Below are 19,395 nucleotides of genomic sequence, written 5' to 3'. Positions count from 1 at the left end.
AAGTAACTAAGTCTTGACCTAAATGTAAAAAAAAAAAAGTATAACAAATATTTTTAAATTTACATGCAAAAAGGGACATATCGGCATACCATTAATTTATCCTAGTGCAATCTAAGAAGACAGATCACTTATCTTTGCTTCTCCAGATAATCCTCTTAAATCCTTTCATGACTCTTGAACTGACATATTTACTATGTCATGTTTCAGTCAGAGGAGGTTTCACTATGAAATGTATTTGCTTAGTTGGGCCTCTTTTTCTGATCACAATAAATGTAATCAAAGTAATCCTGAAGAAACTACATCATCAAAATTGAATTGCTAGTTTATCATGTCTGAAACAAAGACAGCAAGCAAATGAACTTTCTCTAAAAACAGAGAGAAACAGAAAGAGCAATAGAAAGGGAGGGAGAGTCAGACAGACAGAGAAAGAAAGAGTCCCAATGGTCCAATCAGCTCAAGTCTATTCAAAGACAAATATAACAGTGACATTTCTGGCGCAGCACTACATCAGGAAATATTGCTGGCAGTACTTGTTTTAAAAAAAAAAAGTGTAATTTACATTGATAGTACTGAGCGGATAGGATTTCTAACAGCCCCAGTGCAGCGCAATTGGAAGCTAAGTTTAATGGAAACTTGGGAGATTTTTTTTGCCCAAAACGGCATGCGTATAACTAGCTATATTGAAGTTCAAGTTTCAGGATACAAGATAAATTCTAAAGAAAATCTGAAACTTTGTGCACCTTGTTCCTTGGCAGCCTTCGAGTTCCATGTCTAGCTCTGGGGTGGATTCTATGATCTCCATCACTTCGGACTTCTCCAGGTCATCTGATCCATCTAGTAAAGCCAAGGAAATATTAGCATAAAAATACATGAATCGGTTTCATCCTCATGTGTTTATTACAGTCTGTACTATCACCTTTGGGAGGTGCATTATTAGGGTCCTGACCCTCCTGTCCTGAGGGGCCCTGCTGTCCTTGCACTGCTGAGATGTCCTTGCTGCTCTCGGGTTTACCACTGTTGTAGTCCAAATTCTTGTTGATGCCGTCTGAACCTTCCTGGTCCTGCAGGGGGGTGTCCACAGACTCCATGGCTACATCAGAGGCAGCAGTGGATGCTCCATCGTGAGGAGACAGAGGGGTCAAGTTGTTTGATTTGGAGGTACCGGCCTGAGAGGACGTGGAGACTCCACTTTTTGAGACACTTCCTTGGTTGTTGCTTGATTTGGGAGCACCACTGTTTGCACCAGCCAGCTCATCCTTTGTGGGAGACATAAAATCAAGGTGAACAAACAATAACAGTAAAAGCTATGATCGTATAAAGCTATGAAGGGTCAACTATATATTTTTCAACCAGAACCAAAGGGGAAAAAAAAATATAATAATGAGAACACACCACTCCATTCACAGATGCACATGAATAGAAAGGATGATTTATTGACCTTGAAAATTTACCTTCAAAACTCAGGAGATCCTCTTCAATAATGAGTGGGTGTCATACTAAAATGCCAAATGATGACTGTTAATCTCCCTGAGAAACCTCACCTACACTGAATATTCTGAACCAGAGTGAATACCAATGTCTGAATTTCCAGATGAGGCCAAAAACATGCTGACTGTTTATTGCGTTGCTTTGTATTAACATGTTAATTCATTTTTTTGGCAGGAAAAAAAATTAAATTAAAAAGAATGAGAATTTATTAAACAAAACAACCCTTAAAGTGGCGATTCGACATTGAAAGATTAATATGAGCGTGGTTTATCTGACCTAAGATTTGCAATATCTGTCAACTAGGCAAAGACTGGCATGGAGTATATGTCACTGCAACGTGCCCTGAACGTGGTTCTTAAGTGATACACATTTTTGGACATGGAAATAGCAACAACACTCATGATGCTCTGAAACTACCACTGTACCATGTGTATAATGTACCACCGAATGCCTTTTTTGAATTCTCTGCCTCTACTAGTTGCCTAGCAACCTCATGGTGAAATCTTAACATGGTGAAGGATTAAGCCACTTCAAAATGTTAAAAAGTGCATGCGGTAGTGTGAGTGTCTGACATTAAATATGTTAAGTTTGACTGACTCACAGCAACAGCAGGATCACCATCACGTCATTCAGACCAAAAAGCAAAGGACTAAGTTAGTCGGACAGAATCCATGATGGTGAGGAAGTGATCTACCTGGTACAGACCAGACCTCCCCTGTGAACTTTCCTCTTGAACGGGGGAGAGGGGCTCCGCAAGCTGATGGAAATTAAAGGCCTTACTCGTTCCATTTTCAAATATTCATCAAATCATAAAAGTGTGCCACATATCAACAACAACATCGGAAAATGTCCATTTTGCTTTGGCCTTATAAATTTTCTAACGCGTGAGACATTATTTTGCTGGAGATCCAATGACAGTCTCTGACCCACTACTCTCAAAAAAACACACTAACAATGGCCCTTAGTTAATTTCTAGGAGTTTAAATTGTCGCATACAGTATGCAGAGCCTCGATGTGTGCATTTGTCAACAGCCACCAGAACAGAGTTTAGCACTCACTCCTTCCGGCAGCTAAAAACAGATTCAAATTCTGGGGAAAAACCTGTATGTGAACAGAAATCAAACAGAGAAAAGATAAAATGAGTGAGTCATTCTAATACTTCCCATAGGTGTGATGGATTTTGGTGCAATCCTTTCCTCCCTATCTTAATGTGCATAAGTAAGAGGAGAGAAAAAAAAAACAGTTGGAAATGTCTCTTAGTGACAGGACTACCATGGTATCCACAGTCAAGTTGCAATATGGACATTTTCTATTCTTGCTGTCTTGATGTTTTGAGTCCATTACCACACGCTCTGGATCTATAAATAGCACAAAGGCTAAAGCAGAACACCAAATCAATCAGGACAACAAATTATCTATAGGGTCACCTTGAAAACCAAATAAGGCTAGATTCAATCTGCTAGGGAGATAATAAAGCTCTCAGATACCAATTGCCAGATTAATTAGGGGTTTGCACATGTTTTACAGGAACAGATAGAACAAATTCAGACTTAACATTACCCATTGTATTTTTTTTTTCATTTTTTTCTGAAGACTCATGCATGTACATATAAATTATTCTGGAGACATATGTCAGCTTGACATACTGACACCATTCTTTTGGTAAGTGTTTCAACCTCCTGAAAGGAGCTAGCAAGTAAGTTCTGGTGCAGAAAATGATCCTTCATTCAATTTCAATATAGCCTTATGTATAACTAAAAAAAATCATCACTATCATTTCAAAACATAGTATGTTATATTTGTTAAAGAATGACAGTGCAGTTATATCTCACTCACATTGAACCTTTAAAATTAAATCAATGGTGAAAACCCCCCTTTTCTTTTCACAATATTTTTTCTAAATCTACCTGCTCTGTTGCTGCCCTCTACAATTGTGAGGTGCCAATCCTGGTGCCACTATAGTTGCTATGGCAGCAGTAAGCAGCCAATGAGAAGGAGCTTCACTCTCCGGCGCCTATGCTGATAAAAGGATATTCCCTCAACCCCCTCCAAACACACAGGCACTTTTACCAGGCTCCCATTGCACCGGTGACAAGAGCTGCCTTTGTGTTTTGTCCCTTGACTTGACATTTTCCAACGATTTACACTTAGTAATTCCTAGCCTCTCACAATGACTGTGTGTATATAAAATGTAATGCATTACCTTTATTACTCTCTAGTGACTTGCACTGTGACACGTGAAAATGGTAGTTACCACAAAAAAAAAACTCCCCTAGTTTCCAGCTGAGGTTCAACTAATAGAATCATAGCAGACAAAACCTTATTCGGAGTCATTAATATTCATGAAGCATCCATTTCCAGCATGGTCTCCAACAGCAACAATGAGAAGACACTCTGTCCTTTCTGTCCTCCCTTGAGGTTAAAGGCAGGCCTGAATGGTACCACTTCCTGTGCTTGCTGGGCTCCAAGCCACCCAGTCACACACACACACACACACACAAATACACACACACTTAAAAATTCTGGGCACATTGAACAGTCTTTGTTGAATGAAAGGAAATGTACTCTCTTAAGGGTTCACACATTTTTTTAAAAACACTTTCAAGAGAACAGGGGATGAGGTCACGACTGACTCGTGGGAAGTACAGCAAGTCAACTTCTACTAACTTAACATCTGACACAAGGTTTTTATTCCAACATCAGAGAAAAATGTTGTGCCATTGTAAATTATACCTTGAGGTTGGCATTTGACCGTGGGTGGCTGAGGTTGTTAAATCTCCAGGGTTCTGATGGGGTGTCCACAGGTTCCCTTGGGAGGTCAGGGGTCATGCCATCATTCCCAGGAAGCTGAAATATGCCCATGGAGTTAGGGCGCTCCTTCCTGGATACATAGAATAGAAAAGATGAAAAACAATGTGCTTACGTAAGTCACATTTGGAGTATCAAGGAACAATATTAATGGTGAAACTTTATTTAAAAGCTATACATAAGTATCAACCGAATTACATGAAAATTGCTATCATTTTTGTGCAGCTATCCGGTTCTAGGTCCAAGCAGTGGGCTTAACGGGTGAGGATATGACCACTGTCCAAGAATCACCAGTCATGTGATCAAATATCATGAATTCTTCTGATAGTGTAGGAGAGAGACCAAGCAAAGACAACCATTGTGGTAGCAACAAGATTTACATTTGATTTCCACTGGCAAAGTGTATTTCAAACAGCATCAAACTATCAAGAGTTTAAATAATCTCAATCAACATGGAGGTTCCTAATGTTGTAATGATGTTTTTAGAAAGAGTGAGACACATCATGGATTAAGCTTAAGTCAGGCGATAAATTATAATTTATCCAAGTATCTTACATAACAGAGTACATAGAACAAAGTAACAAGATTGGGGGAGGAGGGCATAACCACTTTCTCACTTAAATTTTGGTACAATAACTGCTGGTTGCAGATGAGTGAAATACCAGCAAAGGTTTTAGAAATATATAATTTCTATCATATTGTTTTGCCTTAGAGACCAATATTGATATTGTCAGTCCGCTTCACCATGTGGACTGGAGATTGGTTCAATGAGAGTTGACTAAAGAAATCAGTTATAGATAATTAATGATTTAAGACTGAGTCAAGAGATTACGAGAAGTTACAGATACTTTTCCTGACATTTTGAAAATGGACTGATATAGTATGTTGATATTAAACACCACTAACTCCCACCTCTTTGCTAAAGCATTATTTCAATAGCACCTGTGTCATTTCACCATGGAGATGTGGGTTATCAGAATGGCATCAGTCATGAACTTCACACAAAATCTGTGACTCGTGATGGTTCACGCAAGTTTCATGTTTTTTTAAGCACATAATGCGGTCGTTAGAAAATCTTGTGGACTATGATGCAAGGTTGGTGTTCATCGATATGGTAGCAGAATAAAGTCAGATTCCAGAGACTAGGTATGAAGAAGCAGACCGTACACAAGCAGGGGAACAATGGCTGTCACGGTGACCAGAGCAGCTGGCATCCAGTGATAAAAGCAGCAGCCCAAAAACAATGGACACAGTACCATACTGAGCAGAAGAGGTCACATGCAGGCCACTGACCACAGCCAATGTTGGCTTTTGTAGTTTGAACCAAGTGGTGAGACCAGTCCTCTCCTGATATGATATCTTAACAGAGATTCACAAAAAATAACTAAACAAAATCATAAACTCTCCAAGCTTTTGCAGTCTGGCTACAATTGTCATTTCCCCCTGATAGTATCTTGACCTACTTTTCAGGGCACTCTTTCTCACTGTCTAACCAAGTCACAGCTCATACGTATCACCAACACTAGGACCATGACAAATGCTGTGGATCATAAGCAGGAGGGTAAATTTGTCTGTATCAATGATGACAACACACACAGCCAAACACATAATGTACCTGCTGAGGCTGGGTAGGGAGGGTAATGAAGGCAGGGCAGGTAAGCCGCCTGTAGAGACAGAGTAGTGAACCAGCAGCAGCACCGATAGAGACACCAGCACAGCAGAGTTGATGACCACTGCTCCCCCTACAAAGCCGAAAACAAACAGCAGCATACACCCAGGGCTCATGGCACCCCCGGATCATGGCCCCCACGCCTCACCAGGGACCAGGGGGCTGGTGGGCACAGCTGATGACAGCAAATAGCTGGCAGTCACTGCGCGACTGAATTCACCGACTCTAGCACTATGAAAACATCTACAGCTGAGGTCAGAGGTGCTGTATCCTTCCAGTCAGCAGCAGAGCGCCGAGGCAGACAGGGGCAGCAGTAATCCTGGGGGTTTCGGCTGCGGCAGCAGTTCATCTACAGGGCAGCAGTTCCTTTCGTCCTCTCTTCCTATGACAGGTGATACTGATTCGATTCCCCCTTTCCTCTCCTTTGCCAAGATGCGACACAGCCGTCCCTGTGCACACTGGAACGCTCTGACGCTCTCCCTCGCTCACTCTAACAGCAACCACCACCCCTCCCTCTCCTGGTCTCTTCATCTCACTCTCCCTTTTGGATGCTGAGGCAGCTTGTTCCATATGCCTCCTTTCAGGCTGCAGCTTATTGGCTGCAATACCCGCAGACGGATCAGTTTGTGTGTGTGTGTGTGTGTGTGTGCGTGTGTGTGCGCACGCGCATGCATCCCTGAGGGAAATTGGCAAGATGTTTTTTTGAGAGCGCTGGTTAGTACTGAGTGTATGATATTAAAAACAAATTAAAGTCATAGACGTTCAATTCGATTTCTCCGATTTCATGAAATAAAATTTTAGTGCATTTAACAAGATTTGCTGAATGGTCTCCTTTTTGAAAGGAAAAAGATCTTCAATTTATCTGTTCGTATTTATGACTAACTTTTTATAAGTAATGATTGGTGAATCTTGCATAGCCCTCCGTACCCCTAGCGAAATATAGACCAGTATGAATTTGTATCTTTTCGTGTCAATTACCATTTTGACCTAATGAGGCGTTGCCCATTAATGAAGAGAAAATAATTAAAATAATAAATAAATAAACAAACAAAGTAACAAGATGAGTGGTTAGTCATTCACTAAAATTGAAACTGATCACTATCAGTCCAGAACCATTCATACCACATTTACAGTTGTTATGGTCCCTGCATTTGTCTGTAACTAATTTGTAATTTTTCAGGACAAATAAATAAGATGGCATCAGACTTGTCTAAAGGTGTTCTCACCTGTGGTCAAGCATAGCTCTGTGCTGTAACCCTACAAGGCCTCTGAATTGAGAGGGGAGCATGAGCGTGGCAAGGGACAGAAAAACTAAAATAGCATGGGCTGAGAGGTGAAAATCTGTGCTATAAACTACAGTAGTTCTATGCAGCTTTTGCGTATGAAGTGTGTTTAGACTGGGAGCATTAAAACACGGGCCTAAAGGTTCAAGGCATGGAGGTGCTCTTGAGAGGAGCATGAAATTAAATTTGGAAGGAGTAACGGTGATCCTGCTCCATTAACAGCCAATGTGCCCACTCTCATTGTTTCCAAAAAGTATACAAGGTATTTTTAGGCTGACAGGAATGTAGATTTACTGTAAAATGACAATCATTTTTACTGATGATGTTTTTTTTTTTAAACCTTAATGATATTGATGATCTAGGTATGAGAATAAATATACATCCTTACAACTGTGGTTCTCCTAGCTACTCATTGCACTGCAGCCAGTCTCATTTACTCGTCAAATGAACAACCAAACACACAGCTCAACATCCAATCCCATGGAAGCATATTACTCATCTGATTTACACCATCCTCTGTTAGCCACTTGGGAATCCACAGTCAATCTCCTCTTTTCAATGATAGCATCTGCTGTAACATCTTTTCTCATTGTCGTTGTGTAACAGAAATAGATGCAAATCTTAAAGGATCATCTATTCTAATTCTGTAAGCATTGTTCTGTTCTTTTAGTTTGCACATTACTGATAAGCTGTACATTTCCAGCTTCCTGTGTTTGCTCCACTTCTCTGCAGACAGGTTCTCCGACCTATTTTTCTTCCCCTTAGAGATGACACAAACATGTGTAGGAGTAAAGCTTGCAGTCCTGCTTCCTTGCTTAACTGCAGTCACCCACATCAACCAATACATCAAATCTACAATCTAATATAACAATGTCCCAAAATCAATTGAATATTATCTAATTCATCCATCCATCTATCCATTGTATACCGCTTATAAGGTGATGGGGGCAGCAGCCAAAGTAGAGAAGCCCAGATTTCCTTCTCCCCGGCCACTTGGTCCAGCTCTCCCGGGGGATCTTGAGGCATTCCCAGGCCAGCCTAGAAACACAGTCCCTCCAGCGTGTCCTGGGTCTTCCCCAGGGCCTCCTCTCGGTTGGACATGCCCGGAACGCCTCACCAGGGAGGTGTCAAGGAGGCATCCTAACCAGATGCCCAAACCACCTCATCTGACTCCTCTCCACGTGAATGAGCAGCACTCTACTCTAAGTTCCTCCCGGATGGCCGAGCTCCTCACCCTATCTCTAAGGGAGAGGACTTTCTCTGCAGAGAAAGTTTATTTCAGCTGACTGAATCCATGACCTTGTTCTTTCGGTCATGACCCACAGTTCATGACCATTATGCAATTCAAGTGAACTGAAACCATTTTTCAGTCCTAAATGAGCTAAAAAAAACATGTGAACACGAATTATTTTTACCCTGCTGTGTGCCTATCAGAGCCAGAAATCAAATAAAGAGATTCACGAAACACAATGGCACAGTCTGATCCTTCAGTCTTACGCTCATCAGGGAATGTAAATATCAAGTATCATTCTCTGAAATTGTGTCGGGTTCAGCAAGAACAGATTTTAATATGACCAGCAGACAGTGTTCTTCCAGGTCAAAACCTGTCGCTAACATGACCCACATACTGCATGCCTCATCATTCTGGTGCAGAGTTATGCATTAGATGGCATCTCATGAGAGAAGTGGGCATCATCAGTATTGTCAACTATATCAAAGAAAACTGGTAAAAAAAAAAGAGTTGTCCAATCCATTACGATCATATTGGAGCTCATCAATAATTTTCCGCAACGCCGGAATGATCTCCTGACAGTAAACTTGGAAAGTTACAACAAAGACAGTAAGCATATGGAACAGCACACCATATACTGGAAATGTCATTTAAGATAAAAACAAGAATGAAGAGATTGTCCTGGAATAACTGCATATATTACTGACGGTCTTTAGATCTTACAAACACATTCACCCACCTTCCTGGCTGCCACCAACCTGCACTGGCTTTTGGACCCTTTTGGGAACATTTGACACTCCTTTTTCAAGTACCAAATTTGAAGCTAAATAAAGGACACTATGGGATCTCAATCCACAAGATGGCTTATTTTATATGTAGCAGCTTGCAGCCAGGACTGAACAGTACTGTGGACCACAAGAATGGCAGTGGCTACATCCAAGGATTTAACACATTTGTGCAAGTAAATGGTTGTTGCACAATGACAACAGGTCTCACAAATCAGATGTTGTCATCCATTCAAACAGTTGGCTCAGAGAACACCAAGTACTTTAACTCAAAATCACTAGAATTTCTTAAAAATGAGAAGCGTTCAATCTCTGCTTTTTTGTGTTGCTGAGCTGAATACACAGAACATACACTAGAAACACAAACAAACCTAGCCAGCAAAAGACTAACAGCTCCCACTTGTGCTATAACCCACTGCAGACAAATGTAATTCACTTAGCAGTCGCTTTGGCCAACACCTGGAAAAAAGTTCAAGTGTCTTTTTCATGAAGAACTTGAAAATCCTGTCAGTCCTTGGTGAAGGTGAGAAATCTGTTTAACTGTGAGTGAACAGCACAGGCAACAGTGGTCAATGTCTGACCTGTGTCTGCTTGGGGCTTGGGCGGTTTCTGCTGGCTCGGCTGCTGGCGCTGTGTGTTGGTGCTTTGTTCGCTCCAAGTGCTCCATGTAGTTGTGGATCATCTGTAAAGTAATAACAAAAAGTCAGTGTTGTTTTCTTGTTGATAATTGTAATATGCATAAGACATTGAACAGACAGGTCTGGTTTAAATTGGACCTTTTCAAATATATATTTCAATAAAAACTTTACAAATGTTTTGTCCTAAATTCTTCTAATTTGTATTTGCAAGGCCATTTTCTTATATTTGCTAACAAATTTTGTGTTGATTTTCAGTGATGTGGTCATTTTTAGATCATGTCTGACTGGTGTTAAGAGCAATATATCTTGAAAGCAAACAAATAATAAACATAAAAATAAATGCTCTGGATGTAGACAGTCAAATTAGGTATGACAAATTTCAATATTGAACAAACCTTCGACAGAACAATTTCAAAGTGAACGATATTGCACTTGTACTTGATACATGCTTTATCCAGCCCAGACAAAGAGCATGTGCAAATTGAAATTCATTCCACCGAGCTCTGTTGAAAGCAAGTGCTCTATTGAAAACACAAACTAAAAACAGGTGACAAAAATTAAATAAGTCAGTTTGAAACACAGCAAAGCATTGGTTAGTGTGTTTTGACAGTCAAAATTACTGTGTGTAGTGAGTGTTACACAATAGACGCACACTGCACACTTGCTTCAGTGAGGAGTAGCAAGAGTATGTTCCAGAACATCATACCTCAGTGTGCCTCTGATGCAGGGTGTTGTACTCCTTCTTAAGCTCCGTTTCTCTCTCCTCAAATCTGCTGACTGAAAAAAGAAAACATTACCCAAGGCACACTCAGTGAAAGTGAAGCATTCAGGCGACCCAGTCGTCCAAACCAGAGTGAGTGTGGTGGCAGGAGATACTTGCTGCAGCTAAACATTGCAACCAGAAGGGGCCAGTGTGCATCATGAGACCCTCCAGAGTGGAGCAGGAAACTCAGAAATTAATATTTAGCAGGAAGAATCAACAAGGGTTCACCTTACAAACTGCATCTAAGAACTGCATCTTTATATAAGAAGCACTATTTAAGCTAACGAGTTTAACAATAGTGAAATAAAGTACCTTAATACTACTTGAACAGCAGAACTGTTGAGAGTAATCAATATGAAAGTCGTGCGGGGGGGAAAAAAAACAACAAAAATAAATATCCCAATTTTATGCCGACACTGCATTATTCTTTGGATATTTTTTATACCAAAGGTTTTAAAATTATTTCTGATTGATTCACATCAATTTGGCAATTTCTCTTACAGTGACCACCTGTGTTAGGTTCCCTAACTATCACAAATATTGTTTATACTGTATATATCTAGGTACATGCAGCATCTATTGCCTCGGAGAATGGTCTTGCTACTGACCATCTATCTGAGATTTTCCCTGTAAAAATACGATTGGTTGTTTTTGTTTCTTTTGGGGAGGGGTATTTTTTTTAAATGTGATTTTCAACCTTGGAAAGAATACTCATGGGGTCTGTGGAGGGGTATTTCAGAGGAGGCTGCTTAAAACAGGTGGCAGATTACACAGCTCCCTCCTGAAACCCCCCTCCCAGCAACAAATAATTTCAACTGAACTTTAACTCAACATGTTCAAAAAACTGAGCTGTGGTTCAGTATGTTAAAGCATGGACATAATGAGGAACTAGTGGCAAAAAGAGGAGTGAAAATCAACGTGAGCCAGACAGGTGTGTAGAGTAGAAGTGATTCTGATGGAAAGGCCTCTGTATTACTAACCGATAGGGGATCTACTCAGCTGAAACAGGTGGCAGGCGTCTAATGGGTGAGATCTCACTCATTCATCAATGCACACAAAGAAAGTATCAGTGCTCGGTTTATATTTCTTCGCTACATTAAGTAAAAAGGCCACTCAGGATCCTGCAGCATCCATTACAAGCTGTGTGTATATGTATGAAGTTTTCCTAATGGACATCAACTGTATTGGGTTGAATGTTGGTAGGCAAGTAGACACAAGGGTATGTCCATGGTCCTGAAATATGAACTTGCTCAGTCAAGTGGGAGTACAAAAAAGTGAAGCTCAATGACACTCAAAAGAGGAAGTATCACATTGAACCAAGTAAAATAAAAAGTTTCCTGGGATTTCTCACTTTCCCTCTGCATGAACAGCCTATTACAGTCCTACGGTGGAAATAAACAAGCAGTCACAAGCCATCAGCAGTCATGCACTCATCATGAGGGGTTTCTATTCATGCCGTGAGGGGTTTCTTTTCATTTCAGAGCATCTATTCTTTTTCTCTTAGCGTTAAACTCAGAAACTATGGGATTCCTATTAAAAAAACAACTGCTCTGTTAAGCGTTAAGTTCCACATTTATCTAGAACCACAGAAAAATGTTTAGATTAAAATTATGAGTAGCTAAGTGCCATGAAGTTCAAATGTAATACAGCTTCTCAGTGAGCATTTGTAAATCATTTAACACCTCATTAGGTGGAATCTACCACACATTATATGCAACAAATGGCTTTCATTAAGGAATTACATTGAAGTCCATCTGCCCTCTAGCCAAACAGTCAAAAGACCTGTATTCTGTCAATAATGTGCGTGTCCGGTAAAAGAAAATTGACTCACTCTGATCTGCATAGTTTTTTGCTTTTAGCTCCAGCTGGCGAGTCTGTGACTCCAACAACACCAGGCGACCCTGCAGATCTTTCTTCTCACCCTCCTGACAGTCTTCGAAGGCGATGTACCTCTGCAGATCATGGCGGGAAAAAGAAAGTTGTCAGTCACTCTCAATCTCCATTCCAGCTTCCTTGCTGATTCGTATTAAAGAATCAAATTTAACACAGTCACAATTGGTAATGTAGAGAACAGATAGCCGATCAACAACAAGATCATCCTGATTATAATCCAGACAATCAATTGTTTTCTAGTGATGACAAATAAAACACTTAGGTCTGTACTTCTTTTTGTCTGTGAAGTAAGAAAGGGGCAAATCTAAGACATATACAATATTTGATTTTAGATAATAATGCAGATACTTGGAATTCAACCACAAGATGTTTACACAAGGGTAAACAAATATGTCCACTTGGGGCAATAAAAGGTCTCTGAAATACATAGGCAACTTTTTTTTTCATGCTGGTTAATATTTGAATTGCCAGTACACCCCCAGCCAAAAAGGTAAGGGGGCAGCTGCAGTCCCCTCAACTACAGATTTCAAAACCCATTCTTTGCTGCCCAGTGATCTTTTATGACTAAACTGATTAGCACATTTTCATTCTATCTTTGGAAAACCACTATCTTTTTTCAGAGGCTGAATAAATGTAACCTCCAACTGTGTTTTGTATCTAATATCAGTCCAAAAAACAGTGAGGCAGATAAACAATAGGAATTAAAACTAAATTGAAAAAAAAAACACACTCCAGTGACTATTGCACATGCATGTTGACAGTTTGGTGTTCTTAGTCCATCTGATCTGTGACTTCACAAATCACCACCACGAGGGCCACCAAACAGCTCTTGATTGTGAAAGTTAGAGTGAGTGAGATAAACATCTTATCATGCTGACAGTGATGACCAGTGTTGGGCAAAAAGACCATAGAAAACTTCTGTCCATTCTGTCCATTATCAGAAAGTCATATGGTCTCACTGTGAAGCAGGTGCACAATGCTCCCTCCTGAACCCAAAAAAAAAAAAAAAAAACCTTTTGACTAAATAACTGCCAAGAAGTGCCAGAAACAAATAGTCCCTGTTTCTTTAATTCCCTATCCTTTTTCTTTTCTTCCCAGCAGCATTTACTTCTCACAACAAGTCCCTCTGATGACACTGGAGCAAACTGCATTGATTTACTGATCCCTGCTGGCCCCTACGGGGCAACACTGAACAGGGTATGAGTTTCCACCCAGAACTCGTACCGGATAACCACTAACCGACCGTGCTGCCCAAACCTAATGTGTTTGCAGATACCAAGGGCAACGTAAAATTTCTTTGTAAATGCATTACATCAAATCAAGCTTAAACTGAATGCTAAGTCTTCAAAATTATGGTGGAGTAAAGTTACAATGAAAATATATGTAAAGAAATTAAATTAAATTATGTGCATCATTACTAAATGGGATAGCAAGCAATATTAGCCGATCAGCACAAAAGAAATGCAGACACAGTGGTGGGTGTTTAGTATTTAGCAGCTACAGCTAATGAGCAGAGGTAAAGGTAATGTTGGCTTGCAATACACAAGGAAGAGAAAAAAACAACAACTAAAAACTAAAGATGTTGCCAGAAGACACAGTATTTGTTACCATAGTACCTTTTGATTAAGGCAATGGCATGATGAAAATACTACCTTGGTTTGAAAAAACAATTTGATGTTACTTTTGAGTACTACAGAATCTATTGCTGATGACAGTTGCCATCGTGTTCACACTACATTAAACCGATCATGGGTTTGCTGTTCAGTATTCATTAAGAATAGTTTCAGCAGAGTAAATGGTCAAATGTTACTTGGTACAGGTTTGGAGTCAGATAAGCTTTTGTTGTAGAACACTTGTCAGACATCTAAACATATGTCAAAATAAGAGCCTGAGAAAAAAGAAACCTGTGTTCAAGCTGTTTGAAAGGAATGTGATTAACAGTTTCTATAGGCCTAATCTGTAGGATAATGCCTCTTATTAAGCACAACAAGCTTTCTGAGGGAAATTTTAGGTGGGTATAGTTCCTCCTTCACATATGCATCGCGCATCATTTTAGAAATCATAATACTGATGTACTAGGCCAATAAAGAAGTGGGCAGACCTTTAGTAGTTTATCTTTAGTTTGATGAAGCAGTGACTTCATTACAGCTTCTACACCTTCCTTTCACTAAACTTTTCAGGCTGTAGAATAAAATGTAATTATCCAATTAAACTTCACAAGCTATTTGAGTGATAAAAAAAGCCCTGAAGTAGAACGCATTGATGTTCGCACAGTCTGTTTAATGGTCTTATATTTTCACAATTCTAATCTTCAACTTTCCCCTTACATTTCAGCAGTATTTCTTTTTATCACTTTTTTTTCACAGATTTATCACAGATGACAGTTTCCGTTGACATGACATGTTCAGTAAAGTTTTGCAACACTCAGTCAGGACTTGCTCAGGCCTCTGGCTGGAACTCTTGAAACAATGAGTCTGAATTGAGAATATATAGAAATGATCATTCTTGCCCCAGGATTAATGATTTTAATAACTCTCACATGAGCTCTGTCAAGAGATGACCTAAACAACTATAATCTGGTTTTCGTCTTTGTGGTAGGCTAATAAAGGAGGGTTTTTGAGGCAAGGAAATGCCAGTTGACTTCAGCTCCCATATTGTCTGGAAATGTTTAAGAGGAGCTGGTGGGAAGTGGTTACTTTTGAATGGTTTTCACAACAAATATGAGAGGGAAGTCCACGGTGATAAATTCACTGGAAAAAAGATCAAATAAAAAAAAGAGAATAAAAAAAATCTTTACATTTACTCTACGCCAATCCCACTAGTAGACCAGATATTCTCTTTCCAGTCATCTGGATGAGCAGAGCAGCTTCTGACTGTTGTTACTGTAAAGTCTACATCTAACACTGCCTGGAAGTGAATTTTCATATTCCCAAATGATTTGTTTGAAACACAAGGTCTTGACAAGCACTTGCTGCCCTCTCTGTTGTTGTACTCAGCTGATTCAGGTGTCTGATGAGAGATTTGGCCAATACAGTCTTGTGATGCGGGTGCTCAGCACGGTGCCCTGGGCTGATGCCCTGAGCTGCGGGTGGGTGTCATCTGCAAAGAGATGAGGACCACCCAAGGGCTCAAACACAAGCAGCCTCTTTTCTGTGCCAACGTCACAATGAGACTGGAGGTGAACAGTCTCTGCCAAAGGTGTTCTTCTTTGTGGAGGCCCAGTAAAAATGAAGCTTGTTTCCTTCAGAAAATAAAAATTCATACAATTCTCTCATTGATGCTTAAAATGTTGCTATAGCTTTCGGCTCTCAGCTGTTTCGGTGTAGAGCACTTAAAAGAAGATGCCTGAGTGTTCTTATCAGGATAAACTTTAACAGCACTTTGGCCAAAACACTGTTTTCTTGAGTTCTAATTTATGGTGTTTGCATTTCACCTAAATGTGGAATCATTAGGGTTCTGGTGACAACAGATATAAGAGGCTCCAGTGTGGTTTTATGGAGCATCTTCCCATTTCAGATTATTGAAACTGTTCCTCTTCAACCATTTAGAGCACTAGCATGGCCCCTGGTAAGACTACAAGACAAGAGAGGAAGTTTCTGCTCCCTAATCGATTAATATGCAAGGCGAAGTCAAAGTAAATTCATTTCCAGCCACGCTTCTGATAATTTACATTGCTGACACTGCTGGGATTTCACCTCAATGATCACTGAATTCTCTAAAATTTAACAAGAAATGTCATTCAGAGAGGCCAAGCACAAGGCCAGCTGACATCCTCTCCAATCATCACATTTAGCTCCCAAAGTCTTCCTCTCACCCTGCAGGCTTATCATATGACTCACACAGGATGGTTAGTACATATGACAACGCTCCAGAGAATGAGTGCTACTGCATCTTAACATGCACTCTTTCTCCGACACTGCATGGATAATGACGCCTTTGTGTCCGAGTGCCAGCCCACAAACACATGTGGTTGCAGCACAAGTGTGTGCATACACCAACAGGCCTCCGCTGTATCACCACTCATTTGGAAGAGGGTGAAATCTAATCTTTTTGGTTTTATTAGTTTCTTGGCTGTGTTTCTTCTAAGGCTTGTGGGAAGACTAGGGTCAGGGCATGCAAGGACTTAGTTCATAGAGTCTGGCTGAATGGTAAACAACGATCTGTAACAAATCCCTTCTAATTTATCAACTGTGTTTATCAACATCAAAATAATCAAACAATTAAACCCTTTTCCACAATGGGACCGTTTCCACTAGCATTAATGAATTAATGACTTGCTTACAGAGTATTCATTTCATTCGTATTCCAGTTTACCTACAGCAGATTGTTTACTTGCAAATGACTAAATTTGCACAAACTAGTCCTATGCTGGGAGTTTCCCTCAAGCATGTTGGGAATGATGGGGCTTGATTTCATTCAGAGCAACCAGCCATCTTTTCTTTTCCAAATAATAAGCATGGGACTCCCTAGAAGCCCGATTAATTAAATACTAAAGCCATTACTTCTTAGGAGCTTTTAAAAAACAGGGTCAAAACTACTGTAGGCTGAAGTCTATTTGGTCATCACTTTTTATTTTAGAATAAGAAATAAGCTTAGTTGTATAGGACAGGGACATATAAACAGCAATAAAGTCAGTTTGGGGCCCAAAATGTTCAATTTGATACAGCTGAGCAAACTGCTAAGCCCCTTTTCAAAACTCATAAATGAAATCCAAACCCCTGCCTCCTACAACATCCATTAGCATCAAGCCAGTGATGCTATATGAAAATGATAGCCAGGACCACAGGAAAAAAAAAATCCATAACAATTTGGTCAATAGCTGTTAAGACAAGTGAATCTAGATCAAGATGATGGACAGTCATCCTCAGAGCCATTCTTTCTAACCCAGTTAAAGCATGGTAGGTCAAACCTTAGCTACTCTGCTACACAAGACTACAAATATGCTCTCTTTCACACAAATGAGGATCATTCAGTGAGAACAGACCAGTCTCTTCCAGGTCACCAGACAACACTAATTTAACTAAAGAAGTGAGGGAAGTGCTGTTTCTCCAAGAATTTCCTGCCTTGCCTTTTCCTCTAAGCTGCTGAGACAAACCTTCAGCATAATGTAATTCCTCAGGGCGTCCAGCAGCAACAAGCAGGACTTGGCTTGTGCAGAGTGCTTGTTTTGTTTAGGCTGATCCGATTCTTCTCTGGTACAAACGACTTGCCATAATGAGACATTGAGTAACAGATACTGGGAGATGCTTACTTTCTAACCTTTGAAAAGGCAGAAGGGTACAGGTGTCTCTTAGACCGTGACACCTGTCACACTCTCATTGATGATGTCCACTTTCTTTTTTACACAAATGAAAACACTGCCACCATGGGATCAAAGAAGTATGTTAATTTTCTAGACTTTGCTAAATGACCTTTTTTAAAAATCTAATTTGTAGAAATCATTTGGCTTTTTTTGCAAATGTATTGTGCTTCATGTGTAAAAGCCAATATAACACAGACACACAATAGGAACACGTTAAACACACACACACACACACACACACACACACACACACACACACACACACACACACACACACACACACACACACACACACACACACACACACACACACACACACACACACACACACACACACACACAATAGAAGAACGAAGAAGACATCGCTGTTGTACTGCTCAAAAAGATCCCCTTGGCATTAAAACTACTTTTAACATCTCAGCCAAGCAGAAGGAACTGATGACAGCAAACTAACACGAGGATTGAATGGGGACAACAATTCTAAGCAGTTATATTATTCTGCAAGGCTAAAAAGAGGAAATTTCAACCCCAGGGCAGAGCAAGGAGATAAGGTGAAGAGCTAGGCGTGTAAATTAACAGTTTAAATCACATGATCTAACTCTTGAGAAAAAGGAAAGTGACACAGAATCCGTTTTAAAGTACACTAAAGCATTGCATGAAGAGGATCTGAATACATCAGTTCTCTTCTGAAATGATCTGCTTCATGTCACTTGGCCACACGCTACTTCTCTGCCATTCTTGCTTGTCTGTTGGAGAGAAGAGGTGAAGATAGACAAAGCGGTCTTTCCAGCTGAGTCCTCTGTGAGAGTAAAGCTCCATGTCAGCCACTCCCCTCTACCTCTCAAGTCAAAAAGCCAATGCCAAGAGGTACACAAAGCAAGTGTGAGAATGGATTGAAGCAGTTTCATGGCCACCTACAATCACAAATAGCCTATCATGAGGTTGGATTATCCCCTTCAGCTGTAAACTGACATTTACATCTATGGCCGGGAATAGAGCGGATGCCACGGCAAAGAACGAGACCTATAGCACTAACATGAAAGATGACTGGCCAACTAGCTGAGAGACAGCATGAGTTATTTCACACCAATAGTTTAAGAGAACAAACTGATGTTAGCCCAGAGCCAACCAAAGGAAAGTCCCATGTACATATATCCGTCTACAACATTTAGCAACATCTTACTACATGACACACATAATTAACACCCAGCTTTATCACCTGTTCTGCTTGTCATTTAATATTTGACAGTAAAGCTGAACAACAAGTTCAACAACTGAAAAAATACTGAGGCGGCAGAACGCTACACTGTGTACTGATCTCACCCACGGCACAGTAATAGGTTGTGATAAGTGTTCATCTTCAACGTTAATAATATATTATTCCAGTAACGCATGTTGGCCATATCGGCATGCTGGTTTTCCTGGGATTACGTAAGCGGGGGTCGGAAATAATAAGCCGGATTAAGTGTACAAACCCCAGTTATTAGGAATTCAGGGTAGTTAGAGATGCTTTGGAGGATCAGTAGGACAACAGT

The 19,395-nt window shown here is 40.2% G+C and overlaps 1 protein-coding gene across 6 annotated transcripts in view; it reads right to left on the bottom strand.

Moving 5' to 3' along the window:
* The window catches only part of spag9b (sperm associated antigen 9b), a 37,781-nt gene that overhangs the window by 12,808 nt on the left and 5,578 nt on the right, over positions 1–19,395 (bottom strand). For 3 of the 6 annotated variants that reach the window (XM_086141062.1, XM_086141060.1, XM_086141061.1), the window contains exons 2-8: positions 12,497–12,617; positions 10,609–10,679; positions 9,846–9,946; positions 4,222–4,369; positions 2,183–2,245; positions 917–1,256; positions 741–834 (exon numbers count right to left, since the gene is read on the bottom strand). In XM_086141062.1, coding sequence (XP_085997188.1) covers positions 741–834; positions 917–1,256; positions 2,183–2,245; positions 4,222–4,369; positions 9,846–9,946; positions 10,609–10,679; positions 12,497–12,617 — 938 coding nt within the window. Of the gene's footprint in view, positions 1–740; positions 835–916; positions 1,257–2,182; positions 2,246–4,221; positions 4,370–5,911; positions 6,424–9,845; positions 9,947–10,608; positions 10,680–12,496; positions 12,618–19,395 lie in introns of those variants that run through there. The other 3 variants (XM_086141063.1, XM_086141064.1, XM_086141065.1) reach the window with 2 other exon arrangements.

The sequence above is a fragment of the Fistularia commersonii genome, chromosome 33, assembly GCF_037954325.1.
Source record: "Fistularia commersonii isolate RoL2024-O1a breed Wild chromosome 33, RoL_Fcom_v1.0, whole genome shotgun sequence".
In the NCBI taxonomy this organism is placed as follows: Eukaryota; Metazoa; Chordata; class Actinopteri; order Syngnathiformes; family Fistulariidae; genus Fistularia; species Fistularia commersonii.
The sequence above is the reverse complement of the archived record's forward strand: the minus strand, read 5'-3'. Positions and strand labels throughout refer to the sequence as shown.